Below are 20,066 nucleotides of genomic sequence, written 5' to 3' on the forward strand. Positions count from 1 at the left end.
AAAAATCTCCAGATGCCCATCCGACACCCCCTGTACCTTTTGTAAGAAAGTCCAGCCAGAGGAATGCTTACTCCCTCCAGCTGGTAGGCCCGCCTTTTCAAAATGGTGGGCCTTACCCTTCCCAGTGCATCCTGGGATGCACCGGGAATGGCCTTAGGTATCTGGTCAATCAGAGTCTTAGGCCACTCCCAGAGCATCTCAGGATGCACCGTGAAGGAGGCCTGATTGGCTCAGATGCGTAAGGCCCCTCGGCCAATCAGGTCTCCTTCCCGGTGCATCCTGGGATGCACTGGTAGTGGCATAAGACTCTGATTGACCAGATACCCAAGGCAATTCCCGGTGCATCCCAGGATACACAGGGAAGGGAAAGACCTGCCATTTTGAAGAGGCAAGCCTACTGACCAGAGGAAATAAGCATCCTTTCGGCCAAACTTTCATACAAAAGGTACGGGAGAGGGGTGGGTGTCTGGAGGTTTAGGGGGGTACTGGGGTGGTGGCCTTGATGTTCAGGAGATGCAATTGGTTGGAGGAGTGGGCATCCCTCCTCCCAGTCTTCAACAGGGGGGGAGGGGGATTGCTTTGGGGAGTGGCAGGAGGGAGTGGGCATCCCTCATGCCAATTTTGGGGTACTTGTCAGAGGGCACCCTGGCTCAACTGATTGCAACAGGGGTATTTCCCCCCCCTGATAAACTGAGCCGGCAGGACATCCCAAAGCCACAGCTCCAGGGAGGCCTGCCGGCTCAGCTGATTGAGGATTCCTTTGCTGTGATCAGCCGATGGCAAGTGATCCCTCGATCAGCAGGCATGATACTGTAACCGGTGCTGGTTACAGAATTGGGGGGGTAAGGCATCTGTTTTTACAATCAGACGTGATTCTGTATAGGATGCCAGTGTGTGATTCTCAGCCGCTTCTTAGGCGGCTGTTGAGACCAGCTTCCTAAACAGATTCTGCACCATACAGTATACCAGGACTCAAAAAAGATCAAAACTACCATCTCCAAATTCAGAAGAGCCAAACTGTTAAAATGATTGGGGTGCTACACTCAGTATAGATATAGAAGCCAGCTCTGTGGGTGCTTGAGCATCCCCAATATTGAGCAAACTCCTGGACTGTGTATAGGGAAAGGGTAACTTCCATTGAGTTTACCACACCTACTCATTTTGAAAAGTTGGCTTCTTTGAACACAAGTGAATCCTCCCTGGTCTCATTAAAGGAGACTTTTTCAATATTGGGGGTGCTCAAGCACCCACAGAGCTGATACCTATGACCATATATAGCCCTGCCCCAGTCCCGCCCCACAGTTTTTTCCATTCATTTTTCATGAAACGAGAATTCTGTTCAAATTTTCTTGTATTTGTTATAAATCAGTTTCGGATTTGTTACCAGGTTATCTTGTTTCTCATTTTTCTTTGAGTCACGCCAAAAAGACCACACAGTAGAGTGCACTTGTTTTCATATCCCTCCATAAAATCCTGTCATTATAAGAAGTTCCTTGAGAGAACCCTCTCATTTCAAGCCGCTAAATTGAATGTATGGCTTGTTAAAATTATGTTAGAGGTCTCTTCCTATCTTGATTTTAGAAAATTTGATAGGCTGGTGGTATCTTAATGCATTCTGCTTCGTTTTTTCAATCAAGTTCCTTATATTCCACTTGATGTATTTTATCTGTTCTATGTATTACTTCTTTCCCTGCCATGCCGGTATTTTCTGCATTATATTGTAAATGCTTTCTGTCTTTATCTGTTTTTAAGTCCATTATTCTAATTTGTATTTTATCTGTATCCCATGTATTAGCTCACCTTGTTGTGAACCGCCTAGAACTTTTTCGGTATGGCGGTATATAAGACTAAAATTATTATTATTATTACATGCTCTGCAAAAAGAAAGGTAAAAATCTGGAAAAGTAAAACATACCACAGTTAAGAACTATTGTAAATAAAAAAGAAGAAATGCAAACCCTCTTCATTTAAAACAAAGTTTTTCTTAATTGTAGTGTGTCTCATTGTTGAACATGTAAGTTGAATCAAGCATTTTTGTTTGAATAAAAAAAGGTGTCAAACTGCTGCAGTGGGAAAATTGCCTACTACCTACATCGCCATGTGACTCACATCTTGGAGAAGCAACTTCTGATTCTTGTGTGTGTCAACAGGCTGAAAAAGTACCACACTTTCACTTGAACTTTCAGCTCGTACTTCTGAGCTGGGCCCAAAGATCTCACGCAATCTCTTGACATGATCCAGACTGAATGGAGGACACCAGCCCAGAGCTTATACACCACAGGGGAATATTCCGTTAAAGGTGAAAATGCTTTTTTCCCCACTGCGACAGACATTACTAACCGATCTCTGGCAAACTGTGAACAATTCAACACACATTCTTAACTCTATTCACACTAGTCTTACAAATAAGCTTGTAAGAATGAAGTGGCAGCAGGGCCGACCATCCTCCATACAATAGTGACAGCGCATGTCCAGTGCAAATCAACCACCTTCCGCTTTCAGCCAGCTCAGGTCTGCAAGAGCCGCATGCAAATTGTGCTTTCAAAAACTTCAGTCACACGCTGCCCTGGGGTGTGACAGGACAGCCCGACCCGGGGGGGGGGGAGAGGGGGCCGCAAACTCACATTAGTGCCACCCAACCTGCAGGCTAGTAACGCTGGTGTAGGACTGCCAGAAAACTCCTAAACTGCACACTTCTGACACAACGCGTCCTACACAAAGAGAAGCGAGAATACGAGCCCCGAAGGAGGGTGAGAAGCAAGGAGCAGCCCTGCCTCTTGGACCCCGCGAGGAGGGGAAAGGGGGGGGGTTGAATAGCCGCATGCCTCGCCCCCCCTCCCCCGGGACTAAAGCGGCGCCTGGAGGCTGAAAGCTGTACCTGGGAGCAGAAGTAGGAGCCCTGGATGCCCAGTTTAATGCAGGTGGGGCACTGCAGCTTGGCCTCACTCTCGCAGCCGTCCGTCTCGCATACTCGGCTCTCCAGTACCACCGTCGCCGCCATGCTCCTGCCTCCGCCGCCACTGCCAGTGCAGACTGCACCCAGGCCCGATCACAGCGTGAGGGGGAGGGCGGAGCCGAGGGAGGGAGGAGACGACGGACCGGAGGAGGAGGAGGGGGGTGGCTCTGCCGGCGCTTGTAAGCGCGCACATTGCTGAGCTCAAATGTGCAATTGAGTCGTAACAATACTACAAAATGAGGAATTGTTAAAGAGAGCTCTGACACAAGAGTGGACAGCCTTTCGAGTATACAGTTCATAAATCGAGATGTTTAAGTGAAGTGGAAGAGAGAGTGCGGGAAAACCCGAGGTATGCAAAGGAGAGATTCAAGTGGAAACGCGCGAAAAGTCAGAGGAAGAGATTACTTGGTGGTTTCTGTAAAATTTCGCAAGCCATCGCTCTCGTGCAATCAGGTTCTAGGAGGTGGACACGGATTCAAATTCCAGAAACTTTATTAGCATGACAACCTATGTCTGTTGCAAAAGGCAATGTCATGGGAGGAGGAGGGGGGGGACTGCTACTGCTATCGTTTCTATAGCACTGCCAGATTCACGCAGCGCTGTACATTAAATACGCAAAACAAAGTCTCCGCTCGAAAGAGATTACAATATAGTTGACATACTATGACAAACAGGACACAATAGGTTAATCAATACACGCTGCTCAGGTAGGTAATTGCAGAGGGAGTGATAAGTAGAGAGTAGGGGACTAAAGGAGGAATTACAAACTGATGCTTTTGCAAGTGGGTTGAAGTTAGGATTTTTTTTTTTAATTTGATTAAAAGAGTTTTCAAAACATAACAATATAGCCAGTCAAGAACAAAACAGACGATTTTAAATTCATCCCATGGTTCTTTCACGGAGACTTAAATGCACCAAACAATACCAGAATAGAAACATATCCCTCACAAACACTCCAGTGTCAAAAGTTCAAAAGAGAGCTTCTAGCTCTGTGGGATAACCTCTCCCAAACAGGAGTCCAGATTACCTTAAACCTTCTCTACTGACCAGATCCACATTTTTTTTACATCTAAATATTCAAATTTTAACAAAGTAAACAATTCCGCCACAATAAGAGAATATGTGTCCTAGCCAATAAAGAAGTTTTTTGCAATAACAAGACTCCCCCCCCCCCCCCCCCCCCCCGGATAATCACAAAGAAGAGACCTGAGAAAAGCAAGACATCAGCCCTCAAAGGAATCCTTTTGTGCAGGACAGTCTGTAAATATAATTCAACAAAAGACCAAAATGTTTGTAATCTCTCACAGGCCCAAAACATATGAAGCAGACCAGCAGGCGTTGAGTGGCACCTAAGCGTGGGAAGCAAACCAAGAAACATAAGCCCAGTAGGGAGAAACATATAGGCATAAGAGGAATTTATAGTGTTGTTCTTTTAGAGCACACGTCAAACACAAGGCCTAGGAGCCGAATCCGGTCTGCCTGGCCATTTTATGTGGCCCACAGTGACTGTGCCACATCTAAGCGCCTGACTGTGCAACCCCAGTTCCAGTGGCGCTCCAATGCACTACCCTACTCCCAGCAGTGCTCCAATCTACTCACCACGCAGCCTCAGTATCCATTTGCAGGCAGAAGGACCCAGTCCCAGTGTAAAAACTAGGTTGGAGCAGGGTGCTCCACACAAGTACCTGACCGCGCCACAGGTGTCTGAGGGTGAGGAAGGCTCTATGCTTCTACTAAAACTAAGTATCTTAATAAAATATTCAGCCCACAACTTAGCCTGAGTTTTAGATTTCGGCCCCTTATGTGATTGAGTTTGACACCCCTGTTGTAGAGCAATGAAGCAGGTCAGACTCTTAAGGTGTTTCATAAGGAGACATAATCCACCGCCTGAAATCTGTTCCAGAGGAGAAAGGTCCTGATTCCACACCATCACCAAAGTGTTATAGTCCCAAGAGGCACTAAAACTGCCCAGACTGACCTGATGTAAGGATAAGCTGGTCCTGGTCTGACGAGATAAAGTTAATGTTTCCCGCACCATATCCGCCATATCTTCATTCAATGTATTAATAATAATTTAGCGTCCAAGGACTGAAGATAATGTGAAACTTGGTGATAATGAAACTAGTCTCTCATTTGCAAACGTCCTGTAGCTTGCAATTCTTGAAAAGAAATGGGTGTACCCCACTCAGACACCATATCCTGCACATAACATCATTGCAAATAAAGTTTAGTAGCATCAGGATCCAGATCTCAGTTACCCCACAATGGCAATAAAATCATAAGGGCAGACGCTTACACAACCATTGCCAACATTGTCATATAGATTTCAGCAAAGGATGACAGCATGTAGGAAAAATCCGATGGGGGTCACCTGGCATGAAGATAATATAGCAAATATGTTGGTGCCATCATAAGAACATAAGAGATGCCGCTGCTGGGTCAGACCAGTGGTCCATCATGCCCAGCAGTCCACTCACGCGGCGGCCCTTTTGGTCAAAGACCAGTGCCCTAACTGAGACTAGCCCTACCAGCATACGTCCTTGTTCAGTAGGAACTTGTCTAACTGTCTTGAATCCCTGGAGGGTGTTTTCCCCTATGACAGCCTCTGGGAGAGTGTTCTAGTTTTCCACCACTCTGGGTGAAGAACTTCCTTACATTTGTACAGAATCTATCCTCTTTCAACTTTAAAGAGTGCCCTCTCGTCCTCCCTACCTTGGAGAGGGTGAACAACCTGTCCTTATCTACTAAGTCTATCCCCTTCAGTATCTTGAATGTTTCGATCATGTCCCCTTTCGATCTCCTCTGTTCGAGGGAGAAGAGGCCCAGTTTCTCTAATCTGTCGTTGTACAGCAGCTCCTCTAACCCTTTAACCATCTTAGTCGCTCTTCTCTGGACCCTTTCGAGTAGTACCGTGTCCTTCTTCATGTACGGCAACCAGTGCTGTACGCAGTACTCCAGGTGAGGGCGCACCATGGTGTGGTACAGCGGCATGATAACCTTCTCCGATCTGTTCGTGATCCCCTTCTTTAACATTCCTAGAATGATAAAAGGACCCCTATGTCCCAAAGCTGCCATTATCTTCCTCACATTCCACACTGCATGCCTCCCCTGAACAAAACCAACCTAGTTTGAATTGATCACACCTGGCAATAAAGAAGACAAATCTGCCAGTAAGAATCCACAAAAGCCAGGTTCTTATCGGGCTTAGGGATCAGCACTATATGAGCACGGTTGGCATGAGCAGGACAAGTGCCAGCCAACACAACCATAGCAAAATAGGCCTCCAATGGTTCAGCAATATGATCCTGCAGAATTTTATAGAACTGAGAAGAAAGACCATCAGGTCCAGAGGCCTTCAAAGGCGGAGAGTCCTTAATAACCCTCCAAATTTCTTGAGCCGTTATTGGTTCATGTAGGAACTGGCTATTCACCCCTAGAAACTGTGGCAAATATAGAGTCAAGATAAGTGGCCAAAGCATTAGGAGAAGACTGCTTTCTAGACTAAAACTTCCGGAAATGTTGGAAAAAGATCTCAGTAAAGCGCTCCCTATCTGTTATAAAAGGTTGCTGTTGCAGGATCCCCTTACAAAAATGAGGGCCCTGCCAAGGATGTACTAGGCAAGCCAATAATTTACCAAAACAATTACCTTATCTATCAAATCTATGTTTATAAATATGGTGGGACCACATAGGATATTCATGAATCTTAACCTGAAGAGCTACTCGGGCTACCTGAAGCAAGTCTTTATCCCTCTGAGTTCTAGATGTAACCTAGAAACAGGGGCGAACGACGGCCACAGTGCTAAACTTTCAAAAAGGGAATTATGAAGGGATGAGACGCATGGTGGGGATGAAGATTAAGAAGAGGATAAACACTGTAAAGACGCTAGAGCAAGCTTGGTCTCTTAAGGATACGGTTACCGAGGCACAAAATCTATATATACCGCGTATCAACAAGGGATCAAAGAGGAAAAAGAATAAAGAACCGGCGTGGCTCACTGTAGGGGTGAAGGAAGCGATCAGAGACAAAAAAACCTCGTTTAAGGAATGGAAAAGATCAAAAATGGATGAAAACTGGAATAAGCACAAACAACATCAACGCAGGTGCCACAAGGTGGTAAAATGGGCCAAAAGAGACTACAAGGAAAAAATAGCTAAGGAGGTGAAAAACTTCAAGCCCTTCTTTCGATATATTAAAGAGAAACAACCCGCGATGACCAGTGGTCCATCGTGCCCAGCAGTCTGCTCACGCGGCGGCCCCCAGATCAAAGACCAGTGCTCTAAATGAGTCCAGCCTCACCTGTGTACATTCCAGTTTAGCAGGAACTTGTCCAACTTTGTCTTGAATCCCTAGAGGGTGTTTTCCCCTATAACAGACTTCGGAAGAGCGTTCCAGTTTTCTATCACTCTCTGGGTGAAGAAGAGCTTCCTTACGTTTGTATGGAATCTATCCCCTTTCAGCATTAGAGTGTCCTCTCGTTCTTCCTACCTTGGAGAGGATGAACAATCTGTATTTATCTACTAAGTCTATTCCCTTTAGTATCTTGAACGTTTTGATCATGTCCCCTCTTAGTCTCCTCTTTTCAAGGGAGAAGAGGCCCAGTTTCTCTAATCTCTCACTGTACGTAAACTCCTCCAGCCCCTTAACAATTTTAGTCGCTCTTCTCTGGACCCTTTCGAATAGTACCGTGTCCTTCTTCATGTATGGCGACCAGTGCTGGATGCAGTACTCCAAGTGAGGGCGCACCATGGCCTGGTACAGTGGTGTGATAACCTCCTCCAATCTGTTCGTGACCCCCTTCTTAATCATTCCTAGCATCCTGATCGCCCTTTTCGCCGCCGCATATTGCATGGACAGCTTCGACTTGTTAATCAGAACTCCCAAGTCTCTTTCCTGGGAGGTCATTTTTGTTACCAACATGCATCACTTTACACTTATCCACGTTGAACCTCATTTGCTATGTCGATGCCCATTTCTCGAGCTTGATTATGTCACACTGCAGATCTTCGCAATCCCCCTGTGTCTTCACTATTCTGAATAACTTCGAATCATCTGCAAATTTAATTACCTCACTCATCGTACCAATGTCCAGATCATTTATAAAGATGTTGAAGAGCATGGGTCCAAGCACCGAGCTCTGCAGCACCCCACTGGTGATGCTCTTCCAGTCCGAGTATTGTCCATTTACCCCCACTCTCTGTTTCCTATGCTCCAGAATGAAACCATCTAGATCCCCACCAAAACAGAAAACCCCGACACTGGAGTGCTTAACTCCCACCCCAAACCCCCATAACCCAATAGTTATCATTCCCCAACTACTCACCATCCCCAACTGTTACACCCAAATTACCCACTTCACTGGACACGTCTTAATCCCTACCCCCATTAAAACTACCCCGTCGGCTAGGATTGGCAGAGATAAAACACATTTTCAATATCATTGAACATTCTACTTACAAGCTAAGTAGTTTTGACTTTTCTGACACCATTTTGAAACATTTACTGTGTTTGCTGTAAGGTAGGAAGGGGGTTAAGAGCCGGTGAAGATCTTTTCCCTTTCTAGTGCAGTAATTGACATTATTACACACAGGGTTCTGAGGCTCTCCCCTCATTCAGATGTGATGTGCATGAAACTTTCAATGAAATTGTGGCATAAGTAAATCATTGCTTGAATATAAGTGAGAAAGTTAACCTTAACCCTACCCCCAGAAACTGCTAAAACTCTCTTTTTTAGACCCCTCTCTTCCCCCTCCCTCCAATTCTCCCATCAATAATAATAAAATGCTAGAGGCGCATGCGCTCTTGAAAATTCGTGAGCGCTGATGCCCTGAGGTGTGCTTCTGTGGCAACATTCTAAACCTCAGGGCGCATGCGGGGTCTGGAGGCGTGCGCGACTGTGGAGCTTTCTCAGCGGTCATCTTCGGCGCATTTGGTGGTTTGCAGTCTGCCGCTGATTCGGAGGGGGAGGCTCCTCTCTCGAACTGCACCAGGCTGGGATCGAGAGAGGAGTTGCGGCGCGGGCAGCCAGCCCGCAGACAGGAGGCTGCCGAAGCCGGAAACAAAGCTTCCCGGGGGGGGGGGGGGGGGACGGCGAGGAAGGCGTGGGAGCAGGCTGCAGAGGCTGTTGGTGCCTGCAGGCCACGGCGGCTTTAGGCAGATGTCGGTGGAGGTAAGGGTTGCTGCTGGACATGGGAAGAGGTGCTGATGGACGGGGGGGGGGGAAGGAAGGGAGGCCTACTGCTGGACAGGGGGAACAGAAAAGAGGTACTGCTGGACAGGAGGAACAGAAAAGAGGTACTGCTGGACAGGGGAAGAGATGCTGATGGACTGGGGAGGGACAGGGGGGGCAAAAAAAGGAAGGGAGGCCTACTGCTGGACAGGGGGAACAGAAAAGAGGTACTGCTGGACAGGGGAAGAGGTGCTGATGGACGGGGGGGGGCCAAAAAAGGAAGGGAGGCCTACTGCTGAACAGGGGAAGCAAGAAAGAGGTGCTGCTGGACAGGGGGGGAGTTAAAACAAAGGGAGAAGGGCTGCTGCTGGATAAGGGGACCAGTGAAGAGGTGGTGTTGGACACAGGGGAAGAAAAAGGAAGGGAGAATGGACAGGGGGAGCAGGCAAGGGGTGGTGGTGGACCGCCGAGGAAAAAGAAAGACAGAAAGAAAGAAATACAGAAACAGGCTAAGGAGAGAGAGAGAGAAAGAAATACACACACACATACATATTCTAGCACCCGTTAATGTAACAGGCTTAAAGACTAGTAGGAAATAATGTAGCTGTACTTACAGTCTCCAAAGTGCCAGCCTTTCGGCTCTATCTGTGCAGCTGAAGTAAAGGGAAAGGAATTTCTGCCTCAAATCTTCTCCAAACAGACCAATCTTCAGGATCTTCGGGCTACCAGTTGGACAGACCTTGACCATAACTTCCACTCCCTCGGAACCTCACCACGTGACCGGGGTGCAGGGAAACACAGCCTGCACCCTGATACCCCGAGGGCTCTTACTCAGGGTGCATCCAGCCTACACTTAAGCATCTGACAAGGTCAGGAAGCAACATGCTCCGAGGGAACGGGCCTTGAGTGGCACACAGCAGGCTGGCTCCACAGGTTCACCTGAAGCTTGCTCTGTGAAGCTGCAGTCTGCCTTCATGGAAACCGCTTTCTTTCCCTGGTAGAGAACTCCTCCAAAAGGGGTCTCAAGGCACCAAAGCCACTGAAAAAAAGATTAACTTAGGTGAAAAAGAAGCAGAGCAGATCAGAAGCACTTCTGCAAAGTTCACTTGCAGAAATAAAAATTGTAGGGTAGCTCGGTTTTCCTCAGCTAAGTGGGAGAGAAAAATGTGTGGTTTTCTGCAAGACCCAGTTTGCAGGTTGAGATAAAACACCTATCGTACTGTCTCTGGAGGGTATGTAACAGAATAAAGATTGAGCACTTTTTAGGTGCCAGCTATGCGACAGTGTGAGTTAGAGCTGTTCTCCTGCTTAGAGAATGACACGATGACTATTACCTGCGGCTAGCCATGGGTAGCTGCAGGTAACCCGCCGAAACGGGGATGTAAAAACAATGGTCGCCGTGGGTACGGGGAGGCCATTCACCACCCTATTAACTGAAGATCATGCTGAAGATTGTGCTGTCCAGCAGCCCCATTCCTCCTTCCTCCCAATCGCGGTCCGAGCATCTCTCTCCCTCGTTCCTTTCCCCTTACCTTCGCTGGCTTACTTTAACTTTCTCTTAACAAGCAGCCGGAGCCTTGAAGTCACTTGCGGCTGCCCATCACCACAAGCTCCATCCCTGTCCCGTCACCGTGAGCTCAGTCCCCGTCCCCACATATATTCACCACCAAAGTGTACAGCGTCTGTTCCTCTCCACCCCCTTCAGCACCCTTCGCCGGGCCCAGCAGCCCCCTCCCTCCCGCAGTGGTCCAGCAACTCCCTCCCTCCCTTCCTTCCCCTTACCTTCGTTGGCGTACTTTAACTTTCTCTTAACAAGCAGCTGGAGCCTTGAAGTCACGTGCGGCTGCCGGAAAGTCCTCTGATACAATTTCCTGTTTCTGGTTGCATCAGAGGAGGACTTTCCGGCAGCCACAGCCAAGTAAGCCAATAAAGGTAAGGGGAAGGAAGGGAGGGAGGGAGCTGCTGGACCACTGCGGAAGGGAGGGGGCTGCTGGGCCCGGCGAAAGGTGCTGAAGGGGGTGGAGAGGAACAGACGCTGTACACTTTGGTGGTGAATATATGTGGAGGTGGGGACTGAGCTCACGGTGATGGGACAGAGATGGAGCTTGTGGTGATGGGACGGGGAAAGAGATGTATCTCGCAGGGATGGGGACGAGCTCACGGAGACGGGGCCAAATTTTTTTCCCCATGTCATTCTCTACTCCTGCTGTTTTAAACTGTTTTGTATTTGTTTTTGTACTTGATATTATGACTTTGTATGTGATCTTGTTCCCCGCTTAGATTTGTTGCTAGCGGGTTATAAACAATTTTAAATAAATAAATACTGTGGGAAAGAGATAAAGGCTGAAGACTGCAGTCATTTTTCTTTAGTCTCTCTTATCTGTACCCTTCTTCTCTACTGACAACTCCAGACTACGTTTCTTCTCCCTTGCTGCATCATATGCCTGGAATAGACTCCTAAGTCAGTATGTCAAGCTCTATCCCTGGCAGTATTCAAATTCAGACTAAAAGCCCACTTTTTCAAGGCTGGTTTTAACTCATAACCCTCACTCACTTGTATAGTACCCATGCCGGAGAAACTCCCTAACCCCCTACTTGTCCTGTTTGAATATTTGATTAAATTATAAACTCTACTGAGCAGGGATAATAGCAAAGCTGGTTTTAAGAAAGGCTTGGACAATTTCCTAGGGGAAAAGTCCATAGTCTGTTATTAAGAAAGACTTGGGGGGGAAGCCCTGGATCAGTAGCATGGAATGTTGCAACTCCTTGGGTTTTGGCCAGGCACTAGGGACCTAGATTGGCCACTGTGAGAACAGGCTACTGGGCTTGATGAACCATTGGTCTGACCTAGTAAGGCTATTCTTATGTTGCTATGACTGTCTCTTGAAAATCTTAATGTACAGTGCTGCATACATAAGGTGACCATACGTCCCATTTTGAACGGGACCTTCCCTTTTTCAGATCCCCTGTCACGTTGTCCCCACTCACAGCTTTGGGACGCTGAAATGTCCTGTTTTCAGAGAGGGCGTCCTAAAGCTGTGAGTGGGGACAACGGGACATGGGATCGCAGCCTGGATTCGGCAACGGCAGCATCATCGCTCAGGCCCCATTGACCCTCCTATCTCTCCCTCCCATGCGAACCCTGCCAACCCTCCCAGTGAGATGACTGAGCAACAAACCTCCCTCCAGCAGCGTTGGCAGCCGCAGCACGCTAAACAGGCTGCTTCGCGGCTTTCTCCTGCCGGTGAGTCACTCTGCCGCATCACTGATGACATCAGGAGAAAGCCACGAAGCAGCCTGTTTAGCATGCTGAGGCTGCCAATGCTGCTGGAGGGAGGTTTGTTGCTCAGCCATCTCGCTGGAAGGGTCGGCAGGGTTCGCTTGGGAGGGAGAGATAGGAGGGTCAGCGGGGGTTCGGCTGGGAGGGGGGAGAAGCGGTTTGCCTTGGGTGCTCCAAGACCTGGCGCCATTACCTTATTCGGGCAGCAGCAGCATTTACAATTTGCTGCTGTTGCCGGCTTCAGGCCTTCCTCTCTGCTGGGTCCTGCCTACTTCCTGTTTTCATGAAGACAGGACCCGACAGAGAGGAAGGCCTGAAGCCGGCAACAGCTGTGAATTTTGAATGCTGTACCTGCTGCCCGATGAAGTTCAGGACACCAGGCTTTGGGTGACAGAAGGAGGAAAGGGAGCAGAGGGGGAGAGAACTAGGGAGAGTGTTGCTGTACCCAACTGGAGGGAGAAGGAAGATGAGGGAAGGAATGAAAGGAGATGCCAGGGCTTGGAGGGAAGAAGAGATGCCAGGGCATGGAGGGAAGGAGGAAGGTATGCCAGACCAAGGGAAAAGGAAGGGGGAAAGGAAGGAGGAGATGTCAGAGCATGGAGGGGGAGGGATATGCCAGGGAATCAGGGAAGGGATGATGCCAGACCGTGGGTGGGAAGGAAAGAAAGGAGAAGAGAGAGATGCCAGAGCATAGGGGAGGGGGAGGTGACAGAGAGAGAAAAACGGAAAGGTGACAGAGCTGAAATCAATCATGTACAAAGGAGAGAAGGGGCACAGGATAGTTTATGGAAGGAGCATAGAAAGAGGGAAGATGCCATATGGAAGAGAGAGAGGGCGGACACTGGATGGAAAGAGCAGAGAGGGCAGTGAATGGAAGGGACGAGACAGAGGGTGAACAGTAGATGGAAGGGGGAGAGAGAGGGAAACAGATACTGAATGGAAGTGTGGGGGAGAGGAGGGACAGCCACTGAATTGAAGTGTGAGGGACAGGGGCGCAGACGCTGGAAGGAAGTGGGGAAGAGAAAGAAAAAAGGGCACATGCAGGATTGAGGGAAGAGGATAGAGTTAGTTACTGGAAGGGGTGAGGGAAAGAGGTGGCAAGCTATAGCTAGACACAGTGAAAGAGGGAAATTGAGGACTGATAGTAAAAAAGAGTTTAGACAGGCAGAAAATAAATTGAGAAGGAAGAACAGGAGGAAGGGAGCGGAGAGAGAGATGCCAGAGCAGGGGGGATGGAGAGGAGACAGATACCAGACCTGGGAAGAGGAAGGAGACAGATACTAAATCTGAGGGGGAAAAAAGAGAGAGATTTGTGAAAATCTGCTGGGAGGGAAGGAGGGAGGGAGGAAGGAAAGGAGAGAAAGAGGTAGAGAAAGGGGGTTTGTAAGCACATTAGAAAGACTACAGAGAAAAAGGCTTGGATGAAAAGGGAAAGAGAGGAAGCAGATGCAGGACTATGGGAGGTTCAGACAGGGGGGGGGAGAGAGAGGGAGACCTGGAACAAAGATGGAAAGGAGAACTGACACTGGATCTGGGGAGGATAACAGATGGAAAAGAGAGAGAGACCTGGACCCAAAGGGGATGGGGCTGGATTCTGAAAGAAATGTTGAATGCAAAAGAAAGTAAGAAAGATTGGATGCACAGTCAGAAGGAAGTGCAACCAGAGACTCATGAAATCACCAGACAACAAAGGTGGGAAAAATGATTTTATTATCAATTTAGTGATTAAAATGTGTCTGGTTTTAGAATTTATATCTGTTGTCTATATTTTGCACTATATTTGTCTATTTTTCTATAGTTACTGAGGTGACATTGCATATTTTAAAGTAATCTGCCTTGACATCTTTGAAAAAACCCTGAAACTCGTAAATTATAATTAACATTTTCTCTGCGTACAGTGTGCTTTGTGGGGGGTTTTATATTTTATGTTTACCATTATGAATTAATAAGATATTGTGTGTATTTGAAAATGAATGGAAGAAATTGGGGGTGGGGCTAGGGCGGGATTGAATATTAATAGAGTTCCCCGTTTTGATGAAAAAAATAAATGGTCACATTATGCATATGTCTAGCAGCACTATAGAAATGATAAATAGTAGTAGATCTGGAACTCACTGCTTGGACGGGTCAAGCCCTGCTAGTGCAACTGAAAGGTACCACAGACCTTGCTTTTCTTAGCACTGAACCCTTCTGAACACCTTTCTGCTCACCCCATACTGCTTTAACAGTGTCTAGAGGCTTTTCTCAGGAGAGAGCCAATATATTGTATTCCCTGAGCAAAAGCAGCAGCAGCATTAAACTACAACAGAATTTTATGAGCTGTTATACTTGTCTGGTTGGAAACAGCTGACTGCACACACATATCTACCGTGTTTTCCCGAAAATAAGACCAGATCTTATATTAATTTTTGCTCCAAAAAACACATTAGGGCTTATTTTCAGGGGATGTCTTTTTTTTTTTTTTTTTCATGTACAACAATCATCTCTGCCTCTGCTCCACCCCAATTCTTCCTCTTTCCTTTCTCCCCCCCCCCCCCCACCCCCCACGTGCAGCATCTTTCCTCCCCTCTCCCCCTTGTGCAGCATCTTTCTATCCCTCCCATTCCCCTGTACAGCAGAACCCCACCGACACTCCCACCGTGAGACTAACATACTGTACCTCTGAGGCCTCCAAAAACAGCAGTGGCAGCAGCATTGATTGATGACAAACTTTCTAAGTTTCAAGCTTTCTTAAATGAAATAAGACTGTGTGGAGCGATAGGGACAGAAAATCTCTCAGCTGGAACATCGAGTGTTCATGCACGAGGCCACACAGACCAGGCCACCACCCGACTCCAGTCTTTTGAAACTCAATGCAAGCTGCTCATGGATCGACTAGAAGACCAGGAAAATCGAAGTGCAGGAACAACCTGCCTATTATAGGCCTTCCTAAAAAAGTACAGGATGCTGAGCTGTGGCTTCCGGTTGAATAGTGGCTGCTGGAACAGGTGAGTCTGAACATGGCGGGTGCCCGCACAGCAGGTACTTTGGATTGGAGGTCAGCGACTGGATGATTCTAAACCTCGCCCTGTTATAGCCCACTTCTTGAATGTTGCGGTTAAAGACAAAATTCAAGATCATTGGATCACGAGGGCACCAAACGTTTGCTGTTTAACGACTACTCTCCAACCATCGCCACTGAATTACGCAACAGAGACATATGCTTTGCAGTTTTGTTCCTGGCGAGAGTGCAAATTCAAACAGAGTCTGGCTCGCAGATGTGTGACTCTTTGGATGATCTTAAGCTCTACATGGCTGAATTGCAGCAGTTCCTACATCTTAAAGCACCCGCTTTAGAGTGTTATCTATTTCTCCAATGGTATATCTGCTTTGTATATATGCGACTTCGGGGAGCCTGATTCAGCATTGGACTTCCTATGTCATAGCATACTGGATCCGGAGGCTATGACACTGATTTGCCTGTGGGCCTTCCACAAGATAGCAAATCAGAGTTTTGGGAGCTCCCCTTTGGATACCAGCCACGCACATCGCATATCATTTCTGGACTTTTTTGCACCATTGGCGATATGTTTTTTCATATCCCAACTTATGTGTTAGTTGCTGTTTCTGGGTTGGTAGTTTTGCATTTTTCAAGTAGGCCAATAAGTGTTTTCTCTATATAGGGTCTCTCTTTTTCTCTGCATAGATTTATTTTAGTGCTCCTCAGCGGAGGGGGGAGCAGGATGCACTAGGAATGTTTTTTATCTGTTGTTTTTTGGCCTGAGTAGGGGGGGGGGCTTTTTGAAGTGGAGAAGTGTATTTGGGTGGTGTGTGTGTTGGTTGGAAGTGGGTTATGGCTGAGAGATGGGAGACTTCCATTCACCTGGGTCACTCTAGGTCACTTCCATTCATTTAGGTCATCCTTGGCCACACTCTGGCCACTTGGATTGCCCTGAGCCATGCTCTGAAGTTAGTTTCTGATTTTTCAGTCTTACCAATGGTTAGGCTTCCAACTGCATTCATCCCACTGAGGGTCACCTGTGATTTAGGGAACTTTTCCCAACTAACTGGGTTTGTATGGCAGGAAGTCTTCTTGGTTCTTGGCTCCTTTTATGGTCAAAATGAGGCTCGAGATTAAGAGGAATCAAAGACCCTGCCAATCTCTTATGACTTCAACATCTTCTCAGAGACCCCCAGGACCCTTCTGCCCCCTTTCCCCTTTTGGCAAGATTATTTCCCTCTAGGGATCTTTCTGGTAAGACAAGCAGACAAGCATACCATTTTTTTCCAGAGGCCTTATGGGTACACCTTATACCCAAATGGTCTGCTTATACTGCTTCTAATTTTTAAATTCAATCATCTTTATTGAAAATTTCATTTTATAATAATAATAATAATAAACTTCCAGCAATTGACCAGTAATCTTACAATGAGATAACAATGGATATTACATTTAGTCAATTACTAGAACTTAATGTAACTGAGGTAGGAAACGTCCTACAACGAATCTAATCAAACTAGAGAACTGGTCAGACATGTAAAATACAATGAATGAGAAAGTAGGAATGTTGTTCACATGTCACATCATGATTCATTAACATGTTTATATATGATAAAGGTTGAAATTCATTTTAAAATACATTTTCTGAAAACCATGTTTCAGCTAGTTAGTCTAATTCACAGGAGTCTATAGAAGTACCGTCCATTTTAGTATAAGATAATAATGGAGCCATTTTTTTCAGCGCCAATCCTTTCATATTTAGCATAAATACACATTGTGTTCCACCATTCTATATGGGATATATTCGTAAAGTCTTTCCAATTTGCAAAAATGATCCGTAAAGCCACCAATTTTAACAATTGAATCAGTGGTACATGCTCTTGGGGGACAGATGTTTGTGATGATGTTAGACTAATAATTAATAGGGGATAAGATAAAGGGATGGAAATGTCTAGTATTGATTGTATGTGATTCCATATTATCTTCCAGTAATTGTGCAGTAAAGTACATGCATATATCATGTGTTTCAATGTGCCCTGTGAGAGAGAATAAGTGGGAGGAACCTGACCTACTAAAATTGTGCCATTCCCTTGCATATCATAAAAAAGAGGCATCCAACTGGAATAAAATAATTCAATCTCTAAAACACTCCTCTCCACCCAGTGTGTTGAATAAGTGGCAAGAAGATATGGGTGTCCCCATTGATGTACTCTCGTGGAGAACTATGTGGTCATTAAGCTATAAAATTACTAGTTCTGCTGCACTATACCAATCTTTTTACTTTCTATTATATAGAATTTACTGGACCCCTAATAAACTCTCAAAAATACAAAAAGATTGTACTAATGATTTATGTTGGTCCTGTAAATTATACTGCTTCTATTTAATGATTCTCTTCATAGGTCCCTGTGATTGATAGTAAATACTGCGGCTTTGAAAGACTTGTGGCTGAACTGTATTCCTCATAAGCTTAACGCAGAGGTCATACTTTGTCTTGGCAACCATCCAGTCTGATTTGCAATGGATACCTAGCAACTTAAAAAAAAAAAAATATATATTTTTTTTTAAACCCAGAAGGAAAAGTCAAAAACTATAATCAGTAAACTCATTCATAGTGGCTGCAGTCCAATTGGTTGAAATTCCAAAATCCCATGACCACACAATAATGATATCCCACAAAGAGGGTATACATATGAGCACAAGCAAGAGGCAGATTAATTCAGAAATTTACTCTCACAAATATAACACAAGAAGAAGCTAGCACTGCCTTTATGAGACATACTAAACTAAACTAAACCTTAGGTTTGTATACTGCATCATCTCCACATTCGTAGAGCTCGGCACGGTTTACAGGCGATGGGATAGAAAGGAACTACAATGAAAGGTAGAGGTTTACAGGAAATGGGAAAGAAAGGAGCTACAATGAAGGGTTAGAGGACCAAGTATGAAGTGTTTTTTGAGGGCTTAGGATATCATAGATGGAAAAAGAATCAGGTTTTTGAGAATAGCCAGGTCTTCAGATGTTTGTGGAAAAGTTGGAGGGAGCTCATGTTCCGTAGAGGGGAGGAAAGGTTGTTCCAGAGCTCGGTGATTTTTCTTTATGGGAGATGCCTCTTACTGAGGGGAAGGATAGTTTTAATTTGTGCGTGGATCTGGTGGTATTAGGGTTTGAGGAGTTCCAAGAAAGAGGGATACATGGAGGGAGGATCCCATGTAGGATTTTGAAAGCTAGACAGGCGCATTTGAAGTGGACCGTGGCGATTATCGGTAGCCAGTGAAGTTTGGACAGAAGCGGAGAGACATGGTCAAATTTACTTTTTGCGAAAATCAGCTTGGCCGCGGCATTCTGAATCCGCTGGAGTCTATGAAGGTTTTTCTTAGTTAGGCTTAAGTAGATAGAGTTGCAATAATCCAATCTGGAAAGGATGATGGATTGGACAAGGACGGTAAAGTGATTTTGATGGAAACAGGATCTAACTTTTCACAGCATGTGAAGGCTGAAAAAGCATTTTTTCTCCAAGGAATTGAGGTGGTCATTGAAGGACAATGAAGAATCAATAATGATGCCCAGAACATTGCTTGAGAACTCAAGCTGCAGAGTGGAGCCAGAGGGCAGAGAGAAGGAGGAGGGTTGTTGGTTACATTTTGGACCAAGCCAAAGGAGTCTTGTTTTGGACTCATTTAGTTTCATTTGAACAATATGGGCCCAGGATTGGAGGTTCGTTATACTGGAGGCTATGTTCTCAGAAAGGTTGGTGAGGCTCGAATCAGTCTCCAGGAGGACGAGGATGTCATCAGCATAAGTGTAAATAGTTTCAAGGGGGGATAGGTGGAAGAGTTTAGGGAGGTCATGTAAATGTTGAAAAGGATGGGAAATAGAGGTGAACCTTGCGGGACTCCACATAACGGTTTCCAGGGGGAGGATGAGGTGCCATTCATGTTGACAGTGTAAGAACGAGAACGTAGGAATTTTGAGAACTAGTCAAGGACTGTGGAGTTAATACCTATCTCAGAGAGTTGGTATACGAGAATGTCGTGATGGACGTCGAAGGCGGCAGAAAGGTCGAATTGTAGGAGAACGGCAAACTTATTTCGAGAATGAAGTTGTTGAACCTTTGAGATCAAGGAGGTCAATAGAGATTCGGTGCTGAAGTTGGGACGAAAGCCATATTGGTAAGGGAGAAGAATAGAGAATCTCTCTAAGTATGATGAGAGTTGGGTAGATATGATAGACTCTAGCATCTTGGTTAAGAGAGGAATATTTGCTATTGGGCGATAGCTTGGTAGTGTGGAAGGGTCTAGGTCAGATTTTTTCAGTAGAGGGGTCAAGGCAATATGACCCATTTCTGGGGAAAAAAGGCCCGAATGTAGGGCGGAGTTTATGAGTTTGGTAATAGCAGAGATGACCAGTGCGGGAATTTTCTCATATAGGTAAGAGGGGAATGGATCCAAGGAACAGTTGCAGGATTTCAGTTTGAGGCAGAGTTTGAAAACCAGGGATTCAGATACGTGCTCAAAGGTAGTCCAGGATCTGTCGGCTGGGATAGAGTTGGAGATCGTTTGGGTAGAATTTGGGTCAGCGGTTATTAGGGAGTTGTAGGAGACTGAAGGTGGGAAGGAGCATCTCAGGGTAGAGACCTTTTCGTTGAAGAATTTTGCCAGAACATCAGTTGAGGGAGA

General features: G+C 46.1%; 1 protein-coding gene and 1 long non-coding RNA gene across 2 annotated transcripts in view; one reads left to right on the forward strand and one right to left on the reverse strand.

The window, feature by feature from the left end:
* Positions 1 to 3,122, reverse strand: part of METAP1 (methionyl aminopeptidase 1) — a 212,090-nt gene extending 208,968 nt beyond the window's left edge. The window contains 1 exon segment of the mRNA XM_033957361.1: positions 2,879 to 3,122. Coding sequence (XP_033813252.1) covers positions 2,879 to 3,001 — 123 coding nt within the window. The 5' untranslated portion in view covers positions 3,002 to 3,122.
* A 58-nt stretch (positions 3,123 to 3,180) lies between these two features.
* Positions 3,181 to 20,066, forward strand: part of LOC117366189 — a 63,799-nt gene continuing 46,913 nt past the window's right edge. Inside the window, exon 1 of the long non-coding RNA XR_004540508.1 lies at positions 3,181 to 3,305. This is a non-coding gene — a long non-coding RNA (uncharacterized LOC117366189). The remainder of the gene's footprint in view (positions 3,306 to 20,066) is intronic.

The sequence above is a fragment of the Geotrypetes seraphini genome, chromosome 1 (assembly GCF_902459505.1).
Source record: "Geotrypetes seraphini chromosome 1, aGeoSer1.1, whole genome shotgun sequence".
Taxonomy (NCBI): domain Eukaryota; kingdom Metazoa; phylum Chordata; class Amphibia; order Gymnophiona; family Dermophiidae; genus Geotrypetes; species Geotrypetes seraphini.